Source organism: Trichechus manatus, unplaced genomic scaffold (assembly GCF_000243295.1).
Source record: "Trichechus manatus latirostris isolate Lorelei unplaced genomic scaffold, TriManLat1.0 scaffold00262, whole genome shotgun sequence".
Classification (NCBI taxonomy): Eukaryota; Metazoa; Chordata; class Mammalia; order Sirenia; family Trichechidae; genus Trichechus; species Trichechus manatus.
The window spans coordinates 2,253,301-2,275,087 of NW_004444198.1; the positions used below are offsets into that span (position 1 = coordinate 2,253,301).

General features: G+C 39.2%; 1 protein-coding gene across 1 annotated transcript in view; it reads left to right on the forward strand.

The window, feature by feature from the left end:
- Positions 1-21,787, forward strand: part of SPIRE1 (spire type actin nucleation factor 1) — a 377,419-nt gene that overhangs the window by 329,676 nt on the left and 25,956 nt on the right. Inside the window, exon 10 of the mRNA XM_023724819.1 lies at positions 11,050-11,222. Coding sequence (XP_023580587.1) covers positions 11,050-11,222 — 173 coding nt within the window. The remainder of the gene's footprint in view (positions 1-11,049; positions 11,223-21,787) is intronic.

Here is a 21,787-nt window from a genome sequence, read left to right on the forward strand (position 1 = left end):
TACAAGATTGGATTGTGTCCTGAGGCAATCTCTGGAGATATAAAAGAGAGAAGTGAGACAGGGGAACCTCATAGCATCAAGAAAGCAGTGCCAGGAGTAGAGCATGTCCCTCGGACCTGGGGTCCCTGCACAGAGAAGCCCCTAGTCCAAGGGAACACTGATGAGAGGAATGCCAACAGAGAGAGAAAGCTCTCCCCTGGAGCTGATGCCCCGAATTGGGACTTTTAGCCTACTTGACTGTGAAGAAATAAATTTCTCCTTGTTAAAACCATCCACTTGAGGTATTTCTGTTAATAGCAGCACTAGATGACAGACAATATGCTTCACTGGTTTTGCTTCTCTAGATAACCCAGCCTAAGACATTTGGTACCAAGAGTGGCTGTAGAGAAACAAAATCATAAGGCAGACTTTTCTGTATTGGTTCTCAAGTCTGACTAGTCTTAAAGCTGCTGATGACTCTGCCTCCAGTAATAAAAAGGCTGCTGCTAATTCATGGCGTGAGGTGGCAATATTAATATGCAAAGTATTACAACCAATAGTTCAGATATTGATGAGAAGCGAGGCTCTGGGTGATCACATGTTTGATACTTTTCTACAGTTTTGTCAGAATGAGAAGTATAGGGAAGCTGGCTGATTGGTCCTACTTTTGCTAGACAGAGTAGTGAAAGAAAGAGATAAGCTCAGGGCTTCAGAGTCACAGCTCAAGTACCACATAAAAGACCTCAAAGTTGCCGCTTATGCCCTGAAAGAAAGCCTTATTTCTTGCAGTGACAGAGCTGATATTGCCAAAAACCAAAGCCAGAGTGTTATCATAAGAGTGACTGAATTACAACACCAACTGAATTCCCCTAGTTGAATGGTATCTGAACTTAAAGTGAGGGCATTGATTGGGAAGAAATGGAATCCTAAAACTTGGGATGGGGTCATATGGGCAGATTCAGGAAGCTGGGTACATTGACCTCCTGAATTCCATTGAATCACTCTCGCCAACAGAACCAGCCCCCTTACTCCCATCATGTGTTGCCCATCATGAACTGGGTGTTGTTTGACCCATAGAAACATAAAGTCACACATGCACAGCAGCACTCCATAATTAAATGGAAGTGGCATATACGAGATTGGGCCCAAGAAGAACCTAAAGGCACAAGTTACATGAGGAAGTGGCCTAAATGCCCACGGTCTCCACTGCTGTCACATTACCAGTCATCTCCCAGTCTGCACCTATGACCTTATGGGAAGTTGCTTATGATCAGTTGACTGAGGAAAAGAAATCTTGTGCCTGGATTACAGATGATTCTTTGTGATATGCAGGCACCATTCAAAAGTGGACAGTGGCAGCCCTACAGCGCCTTTCTGGGACCTCCCTGAAGGACAGTGGTGAAGGGAAATCCTTCCAGTGGACAGAACTTCAAGCAGTGCACTTGGTTGTTCACTTTGCTTAGAAGGAGAAATGACCAGATACGTGATTGTATACTGATTCGTGGGCTGTGGCCAGTAGTCCAAAGAAGTGAAGATATCTGTGTCCTAATGTGAGTGCTCACCAAAGGGTGACCTCCACAGAGTGAAGTTTTAACAATAGATGGATAGGATGATGTGTTTTGTGGAAACCAGTCATCCTCTTTCCCTAGCCACTCCCATCGTTGCCCAGTGGGCTCATGAGCAAAGTGACCATTGTGGCAGGGATGGAGGTTATGCATGGGCTCAGCAACATAGACTTCCACTCACCAAGGCTGATTTGGCTGTAGCCGCTGCTGAGTGCGAAATTTGCCAGCAGCAGAGACCATCACTGAGTCCCTGATATAGCACCATTCCTCGAGGTGATAAGCCAGCAACCTGTGGCAGGTGGATTACATTGGACCCCTTCCATCATGGAAAGGACAGTGTTCTGTTCTTACTGGAATAGAAACTTAACTCTGGATATGGATTTGCCTTCCATGCACGCAATGTGCTTCTGCCAAAACTACCATCTATGGACTTACAGAATGCCTTACCCACCATCATGATATCCCACACAGCATTACCTCAGATCAAGGGACTCACTTCACAGGAAATGAAGTGTAGCAGTGGGCCTGTGCTCGTGGAATTCACTGGTCTTACCATGTTCCCATCATCCTGAAGTAGCTGGCTTGATAGAATGATGGAATGGCCTTCTAAAGACACAATTACAGAGCCAGCAAGGTGGCAATACCTTGTGGGGCTGGGACAGTGTTCTCCGGGAGGCTGTATATGCTGTAAACCAGTGTCCAGTATATGGTGCTGCTTCTCCCATAGCCTAGATTCATGGTTCCAGGAATCAAGGGGTAGAAATGGAAGTGTCACCACTCACTATTATCCCTAGTGTCCCACTCGCAAAATTTTTGCTTCCTTTCCCCACGACCCTATGCTCTGTGGGTCTCGAGATCTTAGTTCCAAAGGGAGGAATGCTTCCACCAGGAGACACAACACTGATTTCCATTGAACTGGAAGTTAGGAATGCCACCCAGCCATGGGCTCCTCATGCCTCTGGATCAACAGGCAAAGAAGGGAGTTACTGTACTGGCTGATATGTTTTATCCTGATTACCAGGAGGAGATGATATTACATATTGGAGGTAAAGAAGAGTATATCTGGAATACAGGATATCCCTTAGGATGTCTCTTTGTAGCACCATACCCTGTGCTTAAAGTCAGTGGAAAACTACAGGAATGAATGTCTGGGTCACCCCACCACAGAAAGAACTCTTACCAGCTGAGGTGCTTGCAGAGGGCAAAGAGAATACAAATCAGTGATGGCAGAAAGTAGTTCTAGATATCATTTTTAATCACATGACCAGTTGCATAAATGAGGACCGTAATTGTTACGAGTATTCCTTCCTTGTATGTGTGCAGCAAATATTTTTCTTTTCTTATTAAATATACGATGTAAACAGGGCTAGTGTGTTTTTGGTTGTTTGCATGTTAGTTATATCATGTGAGGTGCTAGTATGGTTTTGTAATTGTCTTTATTTAGAGATTGTATATGGTTTAAAGAGATGTGTACAGATACCAAGTTGACAGGGAGTGGACTGTGATGGTTAAGATTGTAAGTCAACTTGGCTGGGCCATGATTCTCAGTGGTTTGATAGTTCTGTACTGATGTAGTTTGGCAGTTATGTAATAATGTAGTTGTCCTTCATATTGTGATATAATGTGATCACCTCCATGACGTGATCTGATATGATCAGCCAGTCAGTTGTAAGGAGAGTTTCTTTGGGGGTGTGGCCTGCATCTAACATATATGGACGTTCTGCAAAGCTCACTGGCTCTTGCTCACTCTGGTCCTGCATCCAGCTCGTTGTCATCTGACCTCCAGTTCTTGGAACTTGAGCCAGCTGCCTGCCATCTGACCTGCCAGTCTTGGGTTCTGCAGCTATGTGAGTCAGGAGAAGCCTCTAGCCTAATGCCTGACCCCCAGACTTGGGACTGCCAGCCTCAGCAACTGCATGAGCCATTTCCTTGAGATAAATTTTTCTATATATACATACATACATACACGCTTCACTGGTTTTGCTTTTCTAGAGAACTTTAAATTAAATAAAGGCCCTTATATTGCTGTGATGGTTTAAAAAAAATCAATATTAGTCATTACTGCATTACAGTATTAGTCATTACCTATCCCTCCTGGGTACTAAAGGATGACATGCTTTGCCTATGCTAGTACCTGGCTCTTTGATTCTCACATAGCTGTTTCCTTCCTGGGGATCCAACCGTCTTCCCAAGGTTCTCTCCCAACCTAAGTACAGGCATCTCCTATAAACATCAATAACCTGTCCAAAAATTCTAACCAGGGGCCTATTTTTTATTATTTTAAATTGAAGATATTATTATACTCATCAACACAAAATCCCTAACCAGTTTCCTGAAAGATAACTAAAACAGTAAAATGTTTAAATAAAATAAATAAATAACTCTTAAATAAAAGTAACATCCTAACTTACATATTAGGATGAAAATACTTAAAATATTATTTTCAAATCATCAACCAATAAGTATGGTTGTTAACAAATTAGTTGCTGTATTTGCCCCATCCAAGATGCGCACGCACTTTATTGATATTTGTGTCTGCATGTGATTCTGACATCTTGCTAAGTTGTGTTTGGGATATATAACAGTGCTTTTCCTTCAAATCATTTGAAATATATATATTGTACTGAACTTTCGTGTTATAAATTGTTCCTTTTAAAACGTCTGCTGAAAAGCGCATCGAGAGATGTATTCTATTAAATTTAGATATTAAACTCAAGAGGCCGTCTACCTGTAAGACGTTAACAGTGGAGACATTCTGCCTGATATGCCTGTACTTCCATCCCCACTGTAGACCTGAAGTAATCCTTTTCTGTCTACAATGGCCCTTGTCCTGCCCACCAGGCATAATGCCAGCTAGGACCTCAGGCTTCCAAAAATCAAAAGTCAGGAAAAAAAATAACAAGGAAAAGTAATTAACATTTCAAATCATCCTGCCCTATGTGATATGAACAGGATTTAGAAAAAAGGAAGAAAGAATATGACAAAGATGTTCAGAGATGCATTGTGTTAGCCTCCCCAGTTTTGAAGAATCTCGGAAGTACTAGTGAATAAGTTTTTGGAATGAAGAAAGAAGATTGCACCTTTTGTTGGGGGAAAGGAGAAGGACTACCTCTGCAGGGCTGTCCCTCTATGTTTGACGTGGCAGTGTCTAAACAATAAAGGGAAAGCTGAGCCTAGGCGAAATAAAAGATGATCTACCTTTGATGGGTTATCTTCAGAGTGCTCTTAAGAATTTTGAGCAGCAGTGAAAATAGATAATTCTCACTTTTGTGAGTTACTCAATTCATCAAATCTTTGTAATAATGTTTTTAAAACAGCTTTATTGAGATACATACATACCATAAAATTCACCCACTTAAAGTGTACAATTCAGTGGTTTTTAGTATATGTAATAACTTTTTAAAAGGGAATATAAACAAGTGATTTTAACAGGAAAGAAATAATTTATTCTTAAGAAATAATTGTTGAACTTTTTCTATGTGTCAAGCACTGTTTCAGGTACCTTTTTTTATATAAAGTCAATTTATTCTTCATAACAATCCTATGAGATTATTTCCACTTTACAGATGAAGTAACTGAGGCACAGAGAGGTTAAGCCACTTGCCCAGGACCACACTGCTTTTAAGTGGCAGAGCTGAGATTCATCTCAGGCAGTCCGGCTGCTAGGTTACATTGCCTACAACGGACTGCTTTTTGACACATGGTGGTGCTGCTATTTCCCAAATGAGATTTTTTAAGAAAATACTTCACCTTGATTAGGACAGCCAAATTTTCATCCTGAAAATAAGTTATTGAAGAACACATTTATTCTAAAATTTTAAAGTATTTTTTTATTATCTGTAGAATCGTATTTTAAATCATGGTATTTTTTTCTTCTGATTTATTTTATATTTAAGTCAAAAACCTATTCTTTTAGTTTTAAAAATATTGTATCTTTATCATGCTTTCATTTTTAGACTGTTCTTTAAAAAATTATTTTTCCTTTTATCATTACTCCATTTCAAGTCTTAGTGATATAATTGAAACTAAGACTCTTGCATGGTTTTATTCTATTTCAGATTTTATTGCCTCCTCTGCCTTAGAATCTGAAATGTGTTATTAAGGATCTTCCTTAATCCTCCCCCTTTTTTGTCCTCCCTACATATTCCTAACAGCTAAATTGTTTTCTTTCTATTGTTTGTTTTCTTTTTTTCAGCAATGCAGCCACTTAGCATCTCTCACAGTTTTGACTTGTCAGGTAAAAAAAAAAAGCACTTTCACACCTGACATGGATTTTGTGCTTTCTGTAAAATACATTTCATTCATCTGCTTGTTCAAACATGTCAAAAAAGAAAATCGAAAGGCTTCTTTCTAAGCTGTGGTCAGTAAAATAAAACATTCTGCTTATTTGAAAACAGTATACTTAAAAAAAATTAAAACTACAGTAAGCCTGTTTCCTGTCAGGTAGGGATTGGGGAAGCCCATTGCCCCGTCCTGGGGTATGGTCCTTGCTGCCCCGCCTCTCTGTTATCCCTCACTCTCTGGACGCTCCTAAAGCAATGATGTGAAAGTCTAAGGCAGCCTCTACCTAAGAAAATAGAGAAAAACTTTTAAGAAGCAAGTTTTGATGCTTCCTATTCTCTAAAGCATTCAGTTATTTAAATAGCTAACCTCAAAACTAAGCTACTTCAGATTTAATCTCAAGACTGAGCTGCTTAGATTTCTTCTCCAGAGCCAGCTCAGAGATGACCACGGATCTCGGTGAATGGACAAGAGCTGTCCTTTGTCCCACTGCCTCATGTAGGATAGAACCCAGTCACCAATAAATTGAAATGTTACAGTATAAAAATACAAGAGCATTATAATGGCTTTGGTTTTAATATAGAATTACATGCCCCAGGTTTGTAGTACTGCTCAGACCCCTTCTGTTACATAGAGGTTAATAGACAAGTGGCTATTAGTGACTAAATTTGATCTGTAAAATCAGTCTCCTTTTTGGTTAATTGTTTTTGAACTATGTATAAGCCAACTTAATCTCAAAATATTTTGCAAGCTAGAATTTTTAATTACAGAAGCTGCTGTTTTGAATGTAAAATGAGATGTTGACACTAGTATTTTCTTTTCCTTTGTATGCCACAGATGCCTTGTAAGATACAAAGACTTATTGGTATTCCTTACATAGAACTTCATATTTAAAATGCCAGGAAGTTCTGGTATCATATTCTGTATATGAATATTTACTAGGTTAAATTAGTTTCCAGTTGTAAAATTTTTGGTTTATTCTTGTTGGTCTCAGACGTGATGACTCTAATATTTGTGATATAAAGGAAGTCATATAAATATTTCAGTCTTCACTTAATATTTTTGACTGACCATTTAAGAGCTTTTTCTATTTTCTTTATCCATTTGATAATTTTATCAACCTTTGCCTTATGCAGAGTGATCCTGTAAAAAATTTGCTCTGAAAAATAAACTCTGAGATGTTTTGCAACATATATGTTACTGTTGTTGTTGTTAGGTGCTGTTGAGTCGATTCTGACTCATAGTGACCCTATAGGACGAGTAGAACTGTCCCGTAGGGTTTCCAAGGAACGGCTGGTGGACTTGAACTGCCGACCTTTTGGTTAGCAGCCGAGCTCCTAACCAGGACGCCACTAGGGCTCTATTTTGTGTTACTACGCATGTCTAAAAATTGGCAGTATACATTTCAGATTATCTGTTGTCTTCAAACGTCTGCTAAAGATGTCCATCAGTTGGACTGTGAGGGAATGGCCGGCCCCCTGCACCAGTGACCAGCTGATCCCCGGGGCGATCTGGACATGCACATACTCCAGTGCACAGTCTACCCAGTGCAGTGTGTCTGTGCTGGGGGAGAGTGCTTGGTGCTTCAACTCCTTGATGTAAAAGAGTAGCCAAGGATTTTTATTTGGTTTCACTGCTTATCGTTTGTTGTGATTTATTTTGTACCTCATGATTTCCAATTGCTTCACTCACAATTTCTTGTGCTACTTTTGTGTTTTTCATTATTGCATTTTGACTAAACAGTTAAGATGTCCCAAATATCAATGGAAACGATTGATCCATTCCTCTAACATAAATGCAAAAATTGGAATATATTTCTTCTCTAAGTTGGAAAATGAACAAACTAAGAGTAATCATTTAAACATGTACCATAGATAATACCTCTGAACTTAAAGTGCAGAATAAGATATCCTGAAGTATATTCTACTGCAAAAGTACTATGTCTTAGAAATAGTAATTGTTAGTGGAAAACCTTAACAGTCTATTCACCGTGAATTAAGGTAAGTATAACTTATTTTTCATACGCATATATTAAATATATAATTGTACCCCAGTCATATTTCCTCCAACCAAATGAGGCAGCAGCTGGGTGTATCAAATACATATAAAGTTATTAAAGTATTTAACATCATAGACATACATTTTATATTTCTAAGCTAAGGTATGTGACTTCTAAAGCTATATCTAGCATCTCAAATATTTTACTTAAATGTAAATAGCACCAATATTTTGTCAAGAAATGCTGTCTTATATCAAAGAAATACAAAGCCTGATGCAAGTATTTGATTTTTCTCATTTGATACATTGAAGTAATAATGAGGATTTATTCATTTGAACAGAAAAAATACAAGTAATCAAACTACTTTAAAATGCCTCAGTATGTTCTACTGGATTTTTAAGAAGTATGTAGTATGAAATAGACTCACATACAGTATTTAGTCTTTCATGTAGAGATCATAACCAATTTTTTGTTAATTCCATTTATCTCAAAGCCTTGAATTTAGTGTTGTTGTTACTAGGTGCCATCGAGTCAGTTTCGACTCATAGCAACCCCATGTGACAGAGAGAACTGCCCCATAGGCTTTTCTAGCCTGTAATCTTCATGGGAGCAGACCGCCAAGTCTTTCTCCCACAGAGCTGCTGAGTGAGTTTGAATCACCAACCTTTCAGTTGGCAGCCAAGCGCTTAACTGTTGGAAGATTTAGTACAAGGTGTTTATTTCAGCAGTTTCCATCAGTGCGTTCAGATGGCAGTTGTCAGTCTCATAGCACAGTATTCAGGCGCTTGGAAACAAAGCATTGTCGGTCCCTCACATCCCCTGCACCGAGAATGACAGGAACTCACGGCGCCCACTATTGAGCCATGGTCCCTAAACTTCACTTCATATGCCACTTTCATTATTTTTGCCAGACCTAAGTGCCACTTGTACTGTTATCTATTTAATTTTTTAATCTACCATAAGTAGCTTTACAAATTTTCTTGAGTAATAACATCCATAAAATCATGTATCTGATACAGTAGTTATATTTTTTCTGAAATATTAAATATATATTAAAATAAATATATAACTGTTAAAACTATTTCAGTGCTCCTCTGCCAACCACCCTCAGGGTATTCAGCCTTGGGAAGCTGACTCCATTCTTATCCCATAGCTATAAGTATGGCAGTGAGCTGTTACCAGGCCAATGGTGGGAGCCTCGACGGGAGTATGGACAGCTGAGAAAGGTGCACGGATCTGTACGTTTTGACTGCTGGTGCCTTCTCTGTGAAGGGTGACTCCTACAACAATATGAACAGCCCTTTAAGAAATGTATAGAATAGGAGACCCTATAAGACTTAAAAATACACTTATGACCATATTTACACATTTATTACCTTTTTTCTTGAGAAGGAATCCATCAGTTAGCCCAGTCATTTCCTCTTTCACTTTCTGAAAATCTTCAATTATTCTCCAAAGTGTAGCAGCCTGCTGCTCTCTACATCTCCTTATGAAAGGATTTTAACCCTTATCATTTGTGTAAAAACTTGTTGCTTTTGTTCTTTTTCTCCCTTCAGTACCCTCCCCCCCCCATTTATTTACTTCCTCTAGCTATTTAACCCATGTGAAAGTAATAATAAAATAAATGCACGTTTTGTCAAGTCCTCTATTAAAATTTTTACCTAAAATGATAACTGATTTATGGACACTTTTGTCTGTCTTCTTCCTGTTTCCCTTTGTTTACTCCCTCTCTTCTTCTCTTTTCCTTTTCTTCTTTCACACTTTTTCTTACAAGGGGTATGTTCTTTGGCCTTATTGATCTCTAAAAATAAGCAGAAAGTTATTTGTAAATATTAAATTATATATCATTGCAATAAGAAATAATTTACATAGTTCTTTTAAACAATGTCAAGGAACACACATACTGAATGTTTCCTGGAAATCCACCTCTTACTTCAAGTATATAAATATAATTTTTGGGGGGGAAAGCTATTAGAACATTCTTATATCTTAGAAGAACTTCAGTTAAATTCGTTCCTCTCCTGCAGGAGCATTATTCATCTCTGCTTCACTTTAGTGCTTAGCCCACTCTCAACCCTCAGCAACAGTAGCTTTAGAGACTTAGTCCATAGGCAAAGATCAGTTCATTGTGCTGGCTGTAAATTACATTATACAGTGACTGCTCTTTTTCATTTTTGAGTGCTCTTATTTAGTAGTTATTAAGTTTAGTCCCTGTTTAACTCTTCCTTTGAAATTCTAAAGAAAATTCGTTCTACTTGCATTGGAACTTTTTTGCTATAGTGCAAAAAACATGGGCTTTAGAATCACTACCAAGAAATTTCACATACAAGCTCTGCCACGCACTAGCTGTGTGACCTTGACTCAATCTTTCTGAGCTTTAGTTTACTTAATTGCAAATGGAGATAAAAATCAGTGTTAACGATTGCTAATGTTTACTCTGCACTGCCTCTAGGAGGCACAGTAGTAAGTAAGCATTTCATATGCAGTTATTGATGCATGTAATCCTCAGAAGAAGCCCATGGCTGTTGTTAGGAAACTTGCTCAGAGTCAGACAGCAGTAGGGCTAGACTTTGAACCCAAATAATCTACATCTTATGATAACTATACTGCCTCACGTTCTTTGTTACATTTATTATATTATCATATTGCTTTCCTATCCAAATGTGAGCCCATAATAATTTAAGTCAGACTTATTAGAGGGAATATATTCCAGATTCTGTGTGTTCACATTAAAAATGTTTATATGAATATTGGAGATTATTAGCTATTTTGATTTTTAATCAAACCCTTTTCAGATTTTATAGGCCTATGCCTAGTAAGGTTTTCTATATGCTTCTCTTCACCATTCCAAACAAGCTCTTTAGAGGGTATAAAGTAGAACTAGTCTCCCTGGGCCTCAGTTTCTTCATCTGTAAAATAAACACGTTAGAGTCAGTTATCTGTAGGAGCTCCTCCAACTCCAGATTCTCATCTACAAATGTTATAATGTTGTTATTTGTTTAAAGGTCTCCTTTAATTGAATTTGACAGTTAATATCTAACAAAAATATGTTTTCTATAAACAGGCTTTACAGTAGAAAACCTCGGCTTTGTATTTGAGTTACATGGAAATATTCTCTTATCTGGTGGGTTTTTCCAGGTGTGTGTACTTTGAAAAGTACATTTAGTCCACTGATTACTTTTCTAGGCTCGGAGAAAGGTAAGGTTTTACCGTTTCTTTTACCAGATGTAACTACCCGTGAATCTCCAAAGAACGTGATAGAATCATCTGTGGTGAATGGAGATTTAACATCATCAACGAAAGAAAATAGTTTAAGTGCCACACAGCAGGTCCCTGTGCAGCGGAAGAAACTCCTCAAAGCCCCTACACTGGCCGAGCTGGACGGCTCTGACTCTGAGGTAAAATACTATTTTACAGCCCTTGACTCTAAAATGCAGGATGCAACAGCTCTCTGACCCAGTTTACTGATCGTATTAGTATTACTTCAATTGTTACTTAATCTCTTTCTATTTTTCAGTCAATAAAGCTAGGATTAAAATTCATTTGGTTAGCAGGGAATGAAACAATGAATTTGGATTATTTCCTGTTACTTAGCCCAGGCCAATAGTGGCTACAGTTTATAGAATAAATATTAAAATATTGATATTGTCTTATATTATAGTGAGGTTTAAATAAGTAAACAACTTTCAACCTTATATTAAATATTTTCTCCTTGTTTGGGGGAAAGAGAAAAGAAACTCAAGAAAAGCATATTTCTGTAAAGTCTTCTCCCTCTAAAACATACACATACCCTAAGCTTGTTCTTTCTGTAACGGTGGTACTAACAGACCAGCCCCTGAGGGACGGGTCGCCCGAGACCGACATCATGCTTAGTGTCTTAGTTATCTAACGCTGCTGTAACAGAAATACCACAAGTAGATGGCTTTAACAAACTGAAATTTATTTTTTCACTGTTCAGGAGACAAGAAGTCCAAATTCAGAGCACCAGCTCTAGGGGAAGGCTTTGTCTCTGTCGGCTCTGGAGATTCTGAGCTTCTGCTCCGGGGTGATTTTCATGTGTTGGGCATCTCTCTTTCCCCATCTCTGCTTCTCTGGCTTGTTTAATCTCTTTTATATCTCAAAAGATATATAAAAAGATATATACAACAGAACAAAACATTGCCTGGTCCTGCACCATCCTCACAATTGTTGCTGTGCTTGAGTCCATTGTTGCAGCTCTTGTGTCAGTCTATCTCACTGAGGATCTTCCTCTTTTTCACTGACCCTCTACTTTACAAAGCATGATGTCCTTCTCCAGGAATGGTCCCTCCTGGTAACATATCAAAAGTATGTGAGACGAAGTCTCGCCGCCCTCACTTCTAAGGGGCATTCTGGCTGTACTTCTTCCAAGACAAACTTGTTCATTCTTCTGGGAGTCCATGAATATTCAGTTCTTTGCCAACACTGTAATTCAAAGGCATCAGTTATTCTCCAGTCTTCCTTATTCATTATCTAGCTTTCGCATGCATGTGAGGCAATTGAAAATACCATGGCTTGGGTCAGGCACACCTTAGTTCTCAAAGTGACATCTTTGTTTTTTAACACTTTAAAGAGGTCTTTTGCAGCAGATTTTCCCAATGCAGTACGATGTTTGATTTCTTGACTGCTGCTTCCATGGGCGTAGATTGTGGATCCAAGTAAAATGAAATACTTGACAACTTCAATCTTTTCTCCATTTATCATGATGTTGCTTATTGGTCCAGTTGTGAGGTTTTTTGTTTTCTTTATGTTGAGGTGTAATCCATAATGAAGACTGTAGTCTTTGATCTTCATCAATAAGTGCTTCAAGTCCTCTTCACTTTCAGCAAACAAGGTTGTGTCATCTGTATATCACAGGTTGTTAATGAGTCTTCCTCCAATCCTGATGCCATATTCTTCTTCATATAGTCCAGCTTCTCAGATTATTTGCTCGGCATACAGACTGAATAAGTATGGTGAAAGGATATAACCCTGGTGCACACCTTCCCTGATTTTAAACCACGCAGTATCCCCCGTATTCTGTTCGAACTACCGCCTCAGGTTCCACATGAGCACAATTAAGCTTTCTGGAATTCCCGTTCTTCGCAATGTTATCTGTAATTTGTTATGATCCACACAGTTGAATGCCTTTTCATAGTCAATAAATCACAATCAATAAAACATCTTTCTGGTATTTTCTGCTTTCAGTCAAGATCCATCTGACATCAGCAGTGATATCCCTTATTCTGCGTTCCCTTCTGAATCTGGCTTGAATTTAGTAGATGTACTGCTGCAACTGTTTTTGAATTATCTTCAGCAAAATTTTACTTGCGTGCGATGTTAATGAGAACCCTGGTGGTGTAATGGTTAAGAGCTCAGCTGCTAGCCGAAAGGTCTGCAGTTGGAATTCACCTTGAAAACCCTGTGGGGCAGAGGCAATCATTATGAGTCCGAGTTGACTCGATGGCAACAGATTTGGGGGTTTTTTTGGTAATATTAATGGTATTCTATAATTTCCGCATTCCATTTGATCATCTTTCTTTGGAATAGGCACAGATACGGATCTCTTCCAGTCAGTTGTCCAGGTAGCTGTCTTCCAAATTTCTTGGCATAGACGAGTGAGCGCTTCCAGAGTTATATCCATTTGTTGAAACATCTCAGTTGGTATTCCATCAATTCCTGGAGCCTTGTTTTTCACAAATGCCTTCAGTGCAGCTTGGACTTCTTCCTTCAGTACCATTGGTTTTTGATCATGTGCTACCTCCTGAAATAATTGAATGTTGACTATTTCTTTTTGGTATAGTGACTCTGTGTATTACTTCCATCTTCTTTTGATGTTTCCTGCATCATTCAATATTTTGCCCATAGAATCCTTCACTATTGAAACTCGAGGCTTGAAGTTTTTCTTCACTTCTTTCAGCTTGAGAAATGCTGACAGCGTTCTTCCCTTTGGTTTTCTAACTCCAGGTCTTTGCACATCTCATTATAATACTTTACTTTGTCTTCTGGAGCCGCCCTTTGAAATCTTCTGTTCAGCTCTTTTACTTCATCATCTCCTCTGTTCACTTTAGCTACGTTCAAGAGCAAGTTTCAGAGTCTTCTGACATCCGTTTTGGTCTTTTCTTTCTTTTCCTGTCTTTTTAATGACATTTTACTTTCTTCATGTATGATGTCCTTGATGTCATCCCACAACTTGTCTGGTCTTCGGTCATTAGTGTTCAGTGCATCAAATCTATTCTTAAGATGGTCTCTGAATCAGGTGGATATACTCAAGGTTGTACTTTGGCTCTCGTGGACTTGTTTTAATTTTCTTAAGCTTCAACTTCAGCTTGCTTATGAGCAGTTGGTGGTCTGTCCTTCTGTCAGCCCCTGGCCTTGTTCTGACTGATGACATTGAGCTTCTCCATCATCTCTTTCCACAGATGTAGTTGATCTGATTCCTGTGTATTCCATCTGGTGAGGTCCACCTGTATAGTTGCTGTTTAAGTTGTTGAAAAAAGGTATTTCTAATGAAGAAGTCTTTCATTTTGCAAAATTCTGTCATGCAGTCTCCGGTGTCGTTTCTGTACCCAAGGCCACATTTTCCAACTACCGATCCTGGATCCTTCTTTGTTTCCTACTGTTGCATTCCAATCACCAGTAATTATCGTGAGGAATTACCAGTAATTATCTATCACAGTAGAGACCAAATAAAAAAGAAAAGATTGGATGTATTATTTTCTTCTTTCGTCTCTATTTTATTACCTACCTCCCCTTTTTCCTCTTTCCTTCTCATTTAATGAATGCCTTCTAACTTTTTTTTAAAACTCTTTCTTCAAACCAAACTATGCAGAAGTCATCTTTCAGTACCTCCCTTAAGGCCTCATGGAGCAATTTGAGATTTCTTTTTGATTCTAAGAGGACATGTTCTACGACAAAGTTGGAGCACCGATGCTAACACTGAATTTCGTACTGTTAGAAGCACCCTGCCTCTGCCACCTCTTGAACTGCCCTCTTTTCACCCCTTGTACTGAAGCCCTTGAACTGTTAGAGAGGTCAGAACTGGTCCTAGCAGAACCTGTCATAGAGTTTGATTTTCCCTTGGGGGAAAAGCAGTGATTCTTCTAGCTACCAAATGAGCAGATCATTCAGTCCTGGTATAGGAAGTGCTGTTATGCTGATGTCAGTTATTTTCATTAACTTATCAGACTCTTCCCATCAGATAGATATATATTTTTTATTACATTTTAAGAAATAGCTTTCAACCACCAAAGTACCTGCTATGTGATAAACCCTTTCAAACATGGTCTTATTTAATCTCATTTTCTATAGAGCCTTTTTATTATTTTAAGAGATGCCTTCTGCCCTTCCAGGGTATCACCTGTATTCACTTAGGCAGACATTTTTCATATTTTTCCACCAGAACAACCTCCTACTACCCATTGCTGTCTTTGAGATTTGACTTAAATTCAGGTCCAGAGTATAAATTTTCACAAAGATCTTTTTACTGTTTAAATAACCCCTGTTTAGTTCTGAATTTTCCTATAATCAGTTAATACATAGTGTAGATAAAATATTATGACATAGAATGATATTAATGGATTATTTGCATTATCAATGATAAATTCATTTGCTTTTTGAAGAAACGGAAAAACTCCTTTTTAACCATTTTAAGAACTGTGAAACAGATTTGCCTTTTAATTTTTTAATGCCATAGTTCGTGGTTTCATCAGAGAAATGGATTTTCCCCTTTTGAACTTCAGTTGCAAAACTAACAAACTGATTTTTTTCTCTTAGACTTACCAATAGCTTTGTATATTTAAACTTGTAATCATAATAGACGTAAACTGCAAGCTGGAATTGAAAGCTTCTAGTTGTTAAACTTGGCCATTTATAGTGACCCAGAAACATTACTCCTCTTTTTAGGCCTTAGAAATAGGTTATTTAATCTGCCATTTTGCAAGAACTAGCATTACCCCACTTTTTTACCTAACAAAATATCATGAGCATTTTCCATTTGATTAAATAGCCTTTTCCAACATGATGCCTAATATATGTGTGGTATTCCATCATAGTAATGTACCAGATTTTATTTAACCAGTTCCCTATTCTTGAACATTTATGTTGTTTCCAGTTTTCTACCATTATAAGTAACAATACTGTTGTGAATATTCTTATGGTTCATTTTTGTTCACACTTTGAATTACTTCTCATAATATATTTCTAGAAGTGCATTTGCTAGGTAAAAGAGTATACATTTTTATAGGTCACACAACTTTTTAGTAGCAGCACCCCTATTAAACTAGACCCCGCAATGCTAGACCTTTTTTTCATTACTCCATTTTTCTCTTCCTGGAAGCCTGCTTCAATCTTTCTGTCTTATCCTTGATAACCTTTACTAGACTATCTCAAGTTATTTTTTTTTTTTTAATAATAGTTTAATTGTGTTTTAGGTGAAAGTTTACACAGCAGATTAGGATCTCCTTTAACAATTTTTAAACAATGCTTCAGTGCCATTGGTTACAATTATTATAATGTGTCAGCATTCTCATTATTTCCGTTCTGTTTGTTCTGTTTCCTTTGATCTAGCTTCCCTTCCCCTCCTTGCCTTCTTACCTTTGCGTCTGGGTAAAAGTTGATAGTTTAGTCTCATATAGTTCATTGTTTAAGGGAGGACATTACTCATGGGTAATACTGTTTATTTGGCTGAAAGGTGACCTGCAGAAATAGCTTCAGTTCCAAGTTCAAAGGATATCTTAGGGAGATAGTCTCGAGGTTTCCTCTAGTAGTCTCTATTGGTCCAGTAGTTCTGGACTTTTTTAGGAATTTGAGTTCTGTTCTACATTTTTCTTTCATTCTACCTGGGACCTTCTGTTGTATCCCTGGTCAGAACAGTCGATATTGGTAGCCAGGCAGCATCTAGTTCTGGTGTCAGGTGAGAAGAGGCTGTTGTTTGTGTGGGCTACCAGGTAACTTTTTTTAAAATGAAAGATGAGTTTTGATTGTAGCCATACCAAAGCTTCCAGTAGGAAAGCTAAACAAAAAGGATCTGTGCCTGACCTCCTTGGGCCTTCTTTTCAGGAAAAGGACGATTTTAGCTCCTGTTAAGTGAGCTAGGATGCCCAGACTGGCCTCTCAGACCATTCTGGCAGCATTCAGTGCCGGTCTTTGGAGCAAAGCAGTAGTGAAACCTGAGTTCTGAAAATGACCTTGTTACAACTGGTCAGGACAGAGAACTAGCAAAGACCTAACTTACTATCAGAGACTAGTAACTGGTATGAAACAACAAAAACAAGCACATTTTAGAAAACCAGGCCAGGCAGTAGAAAAGACTGATGTTCCAGAGATGTCAGAGACCCATCAGAATTCCTCAGGGAGAAGGGACAGGCAACAGTGTTTGGGTAGTCAACCAGAATAACAGTGCCGGGACAAGCACCACCAAGCAGGAGTCTTCTCTCTCTCTCACACACACACACACACACACACACACACACACGCACGCACACACACACACGCACACACACACGCACATACTAATGCACTCACCACACACATTCATACTCACTTAGGAGATCTGACCTCTGAAAGTTCCCTTGTTTGCCTTCTAGGTGTTTTTGTGATTCCAAGTTAGTTTTCAGGCAGTCAGAAAACTGGGAGGGCTGCCTGAGGCGGGCCTGCAGGGACAAAGGACACTGCATAGCTTCTGAGGAGCAAATCCTGAAAGGCCTTGAGTGAAGCCAGTGTCCCTGCAGCTCTTCTGTCTCCTACAGACCTACTTGCATGAATTAGCGCAAGGGCAGGCTCTTGGCTGTTCACAATGGGAGTGGAGTGAAAGGTTGGACATGGTTCTGTTGAGCTCACAGACTCACTGGGAAGTATTCACATGGCTCTGTCTCTACTTACCAGGCAGAAGACTTCTGGCCCCTTCTCAGTAGCTGTGACCCCACATCTCCCTATGTGCATCCTGGGAGCTGTGTCCACACTGCATATGCTGCTGCTTTGTTTCCTAGGATAGGGAGGGTGTGTGGCTTCCCCCTGCCTAGCTGTGGAGGCGTACTATCTAGTTTCCTAGAGGCTAAAGAACTCTCTGGTGCCTGCAGTGCAGCCCATTCTCCTCCACATCCTCACTACTCACCCTTACATGGAAATGTGTACACAGCTCCAATATAGCCCCAGTATGAAAAGGTTCTGAAAGTAAAGGAAATCTTTATGAATCTTTTTAAAACCCCAATGTCTTTCAGCCTTGGAGGATTGTCTGTGTGTGTAAATGTTAGATGTATATCTTATTGGAGAGAGGGGGTTTGTTATGTTGGTCAACACTTACTGTAGGATATGGAGTACAGTAATGTCAGAATTTCTGGAACTGGCATCTGTCTGGCTGGCATGAATCAGCATGGCTAGCCTTTGGTCTCAGCAAATGGGATGTGGTCCAGGGCTTCATGCAGAATTCAGAGTTCTGAGGAGCTGAAGAGACTCTAAAACCAAAAAACCAAATCTGTTGCCATCTAGTCAATTCCGACTCATAACGAACCCTATAGGACAAAGTAGAGCTGCCCCATAGGGTGTCCAAGGAGTGACTGGTGGATTCAAACTGCTGACCTTTTGGTTAGCAGCCAAACGCTTAACCACTGCACCACCAGAGCTCTAGAATGTCTAATAATAGGCTGCCTTTAGGGGCGCTGGTGGCGCAGTGGTTAAAGTGCTAGACTGCTAACCAGAAGGTCAGCGGTTCAAATCCACCAGTGGCTCCTTGGGAGAAAGATGTGGCAGTCTCCTTCCACAGAGATTTACAGCCTCAGAAACCCTATGGGGTTGCTCGAAGTCAGAATTGACTCAACAGCAGTGGGTTTTAGGGGCAGAGTGTCCCCAAAATATCATATTTAGGTTTATATCCAGTGTGGGACTGCAGATAAAGTTCGTTTAATAGACTCCAACCTGTCAGAGTTGGGAAGAGAATGGGCTCTGAAGTCAGATTCCCCAGCTTTAGATCCTAGTGCACTGCATATTAAACGTGTGGTGACCCAGGTCAAGTTTTCTTAGTCTCTCTGTGTCTCCATGTTATCATTTATAAAATGGCAGTAATAATAATAGGACCTACTTCATCATGTTGTGAGGACTGCATGTCCATATAAAGTACCTGCAGTATCTCGGACACAGTAAACAGGTAAGAAATGATGTGTTGGTGGTGGTTTTTTGTATGGTTCAAATACTATGGAAATTACTATATATCTGTTGTTGTGTTGTTAGGTGCTGTCGAATCAGTTCCAACTCATAGCAAGCCCATGCACAACAGAACAAAACACTGTCCGGTCCTGCGCCATCAGTTGTTGCTGTGTTTGAGCCCGTTGTTGCAGCCACTGTCTCAGTCCATCTCATTGAGGTTCTTCTTCTTTTTCACTGATGTCCTTCTCCAGGGATGGTCCCTCCTAATAACATGTCCAAAGTACATGAGATGAAGTCTTGCCATCCTCACTTCTAAGGAGACTTCTGGCTGTACTTCTTCCAGGACAGATTTGTTCATTCTTCTGGCAGCCCATGGTATATTCAATATTCTTCGCTAACACCATAGTTCAAGTGCATCAGTTCTTCTTCAGTCTTCCTTAATCATTGTCCAGCTTTTGCATGCATATAAGGTAATTGAAAATACCATGGCTTGGGTCAGGCGCACTGTAATCCTCAAAGTGACATCTTTTGCAGCAGATTTTCCCAGTGCAATGCCTCATTTAATTTCTTGGCTGCTGCTTCCATGGGCGTTCATTGTGGATCCAAGTGAAATGAAATCCTTGACAAACTCAGTCTTTTCTCCATTTATCATGATGTTGCTTATTGGCCCAGTTGTGAGAATTTTTCTTTTCTTTATGTTGAGGTATAATCCATACTTAGGCTATGGTCTTTGATCTTCATCAATAAGTGCTTCAAGTCTTCTTTATTTTCAGCAAGCAAGATTGTGTCATCTGCATATCACAGGTGGTTAATGAGTCTTCCTCTAATCCTGATTCTTTATATAGTCCAGCTTCTTGAATTATCTGCTCAGCATATAGATCGAGTAAGTGTGGGGAAACGATATAACCCTGAAGCACACCTTTCCTGGTTTTCAACCATACAGTATCCCCTTGTTCTGTTTGAATGACTGCCTCTCAGTCAATGTACCGCTTCCGCATGAGCACAATTAAGTCTTCTGGAATTCTCATTCTTCACAATGTTATCCGTATAATCTGTTATGATCCACACTGTCGAATGCCTTTGCATAGTCAGTAAAACACAGATAAACATCTTTCTGGTATTGTCTGCTTTCAGCCAAGATCCATCTGACATCAGTAATGATATCCTTCATCCCTTGCTCTCTTCTGAATCTGTCTTGAATTTCCAACAGCTCCCTGTCAATGTACTGCTGCAACCATTTTTGAATTACCTTCAGCATAATTTTACTTGCATGTCATATTAACGATATTGTTCAATAATTTCTGCATTCAGTGGGGTCATCTTTCTGTGGAATGGGCACAGATAGGATCTCTTCCAGTCAGTTGACCAGGTAGCTGTCTTCCAAATTTCTTGGCATAGACGCGTGAGTGCTTCCAGAGTTACATCCATTTGTTGAAATGTCTCAATTGGTATTCTGTCAGTTCCTGGAGCCTTGTTTTTCACCAGTGCATTCAGTGCAGCTGGGACTTCTTCCTTCAGTACCATCGGTTCCTGATCATATGATACCTCCTGAATGTTGAATGGTTGAATGTTGACCAATTCTTTTTGGTATAGTGACTCTGTGTATTCCTTCCATCTTCTTTTGATGCTTCCTGCGTCATTCAGTTTTTTGCCTATAGACTCCTTCACTATTGCAACTCAAGGCTTGAATTTTTTCTTCAGTTTTTTCAGCCTGAGAAATGCCAAATGTGTTTTTCCTTTTTGGTTTCTAACTCCAGGTCTTTGCACATCTCGTTATAATACTTTGTCATCTTGAGTCACCCTTTGAAATCTTCTGTTCAGCTCTTTTACATCATCATTTCTTCCTTCCCCTTGAGGCTGTAATCTAGAACACATTTTTGATAGCTGCGTATAATTTATAAATCTAAAGCAATTGTGTACAGCTAGGTAAAGCAGATTTTCTAACTCCAAATCTTAGATGTTATTTGCAAAAGCATATTTTAAAATGAATATACTATGTGGTTTTCTTGTATTGTTGGGTTTTATCTTGAGTGTATGCTTTTTAAATGGAGAATGCAAATTCTAAGTACCAAAACTTGAGTTCCCTGAATGTGCCCCTTTCTTACTCTTAACCTCAATTATCTCTACAAGAATAAAGTAGAATCAAAGTATTCAGCATTATTAACTCCCCCTATCAAAAAAAATCGTGTATTACCTTTATATCTACCTAAAGTGAAATTTTGATTCCCCTAGAACTGTATCTGCAGAACTTTAGTGTTTACTTTGAAAAGGGAGATTCAGGAAAGAAGTTTATACTTTTGTATTGGAAGAGGCCATAAAGACGACCCCATTCCACTACCTCATTTTCTAAGTGAAAAGATGCACGGAAACGTGGAGCTCCTTTATCGGGGCCTCACGTCCTGCCAGCATGGAGTTGGCCTACTGGGCACAGTGCAAGCCTCCTGTCAGTTGTTTTGTTTCTTTACAGGATTTGCAGGACATCGAACACTGAGTAGTCATCCTAAAGATAGGAAAACGTGGCAGGGAATCCTACAATAAGGTTTTACAGGGCTTCAGTGAGAGAAATGAGGGAGAAGAGCAGGCCTCCCAGCGAAGCTTCCCTCACTGCTCTCCTTGTGGAGGTGAACGTGTACATAAAGAGGACAGCAGACACAGTGGAAGTGAGAGAGGCACACTGAGTATAAAGTTAATTGGTGACATGTTTTAAATGCAGTCAAAGCTTGAAAATGCAGTACTGTTCCCTTGCACCACCACTCCCAAATAATGATCATCATGATTTCTCAAATTTTGTTTTCCTTGAAATTTTAACATTTGTGATCATAAA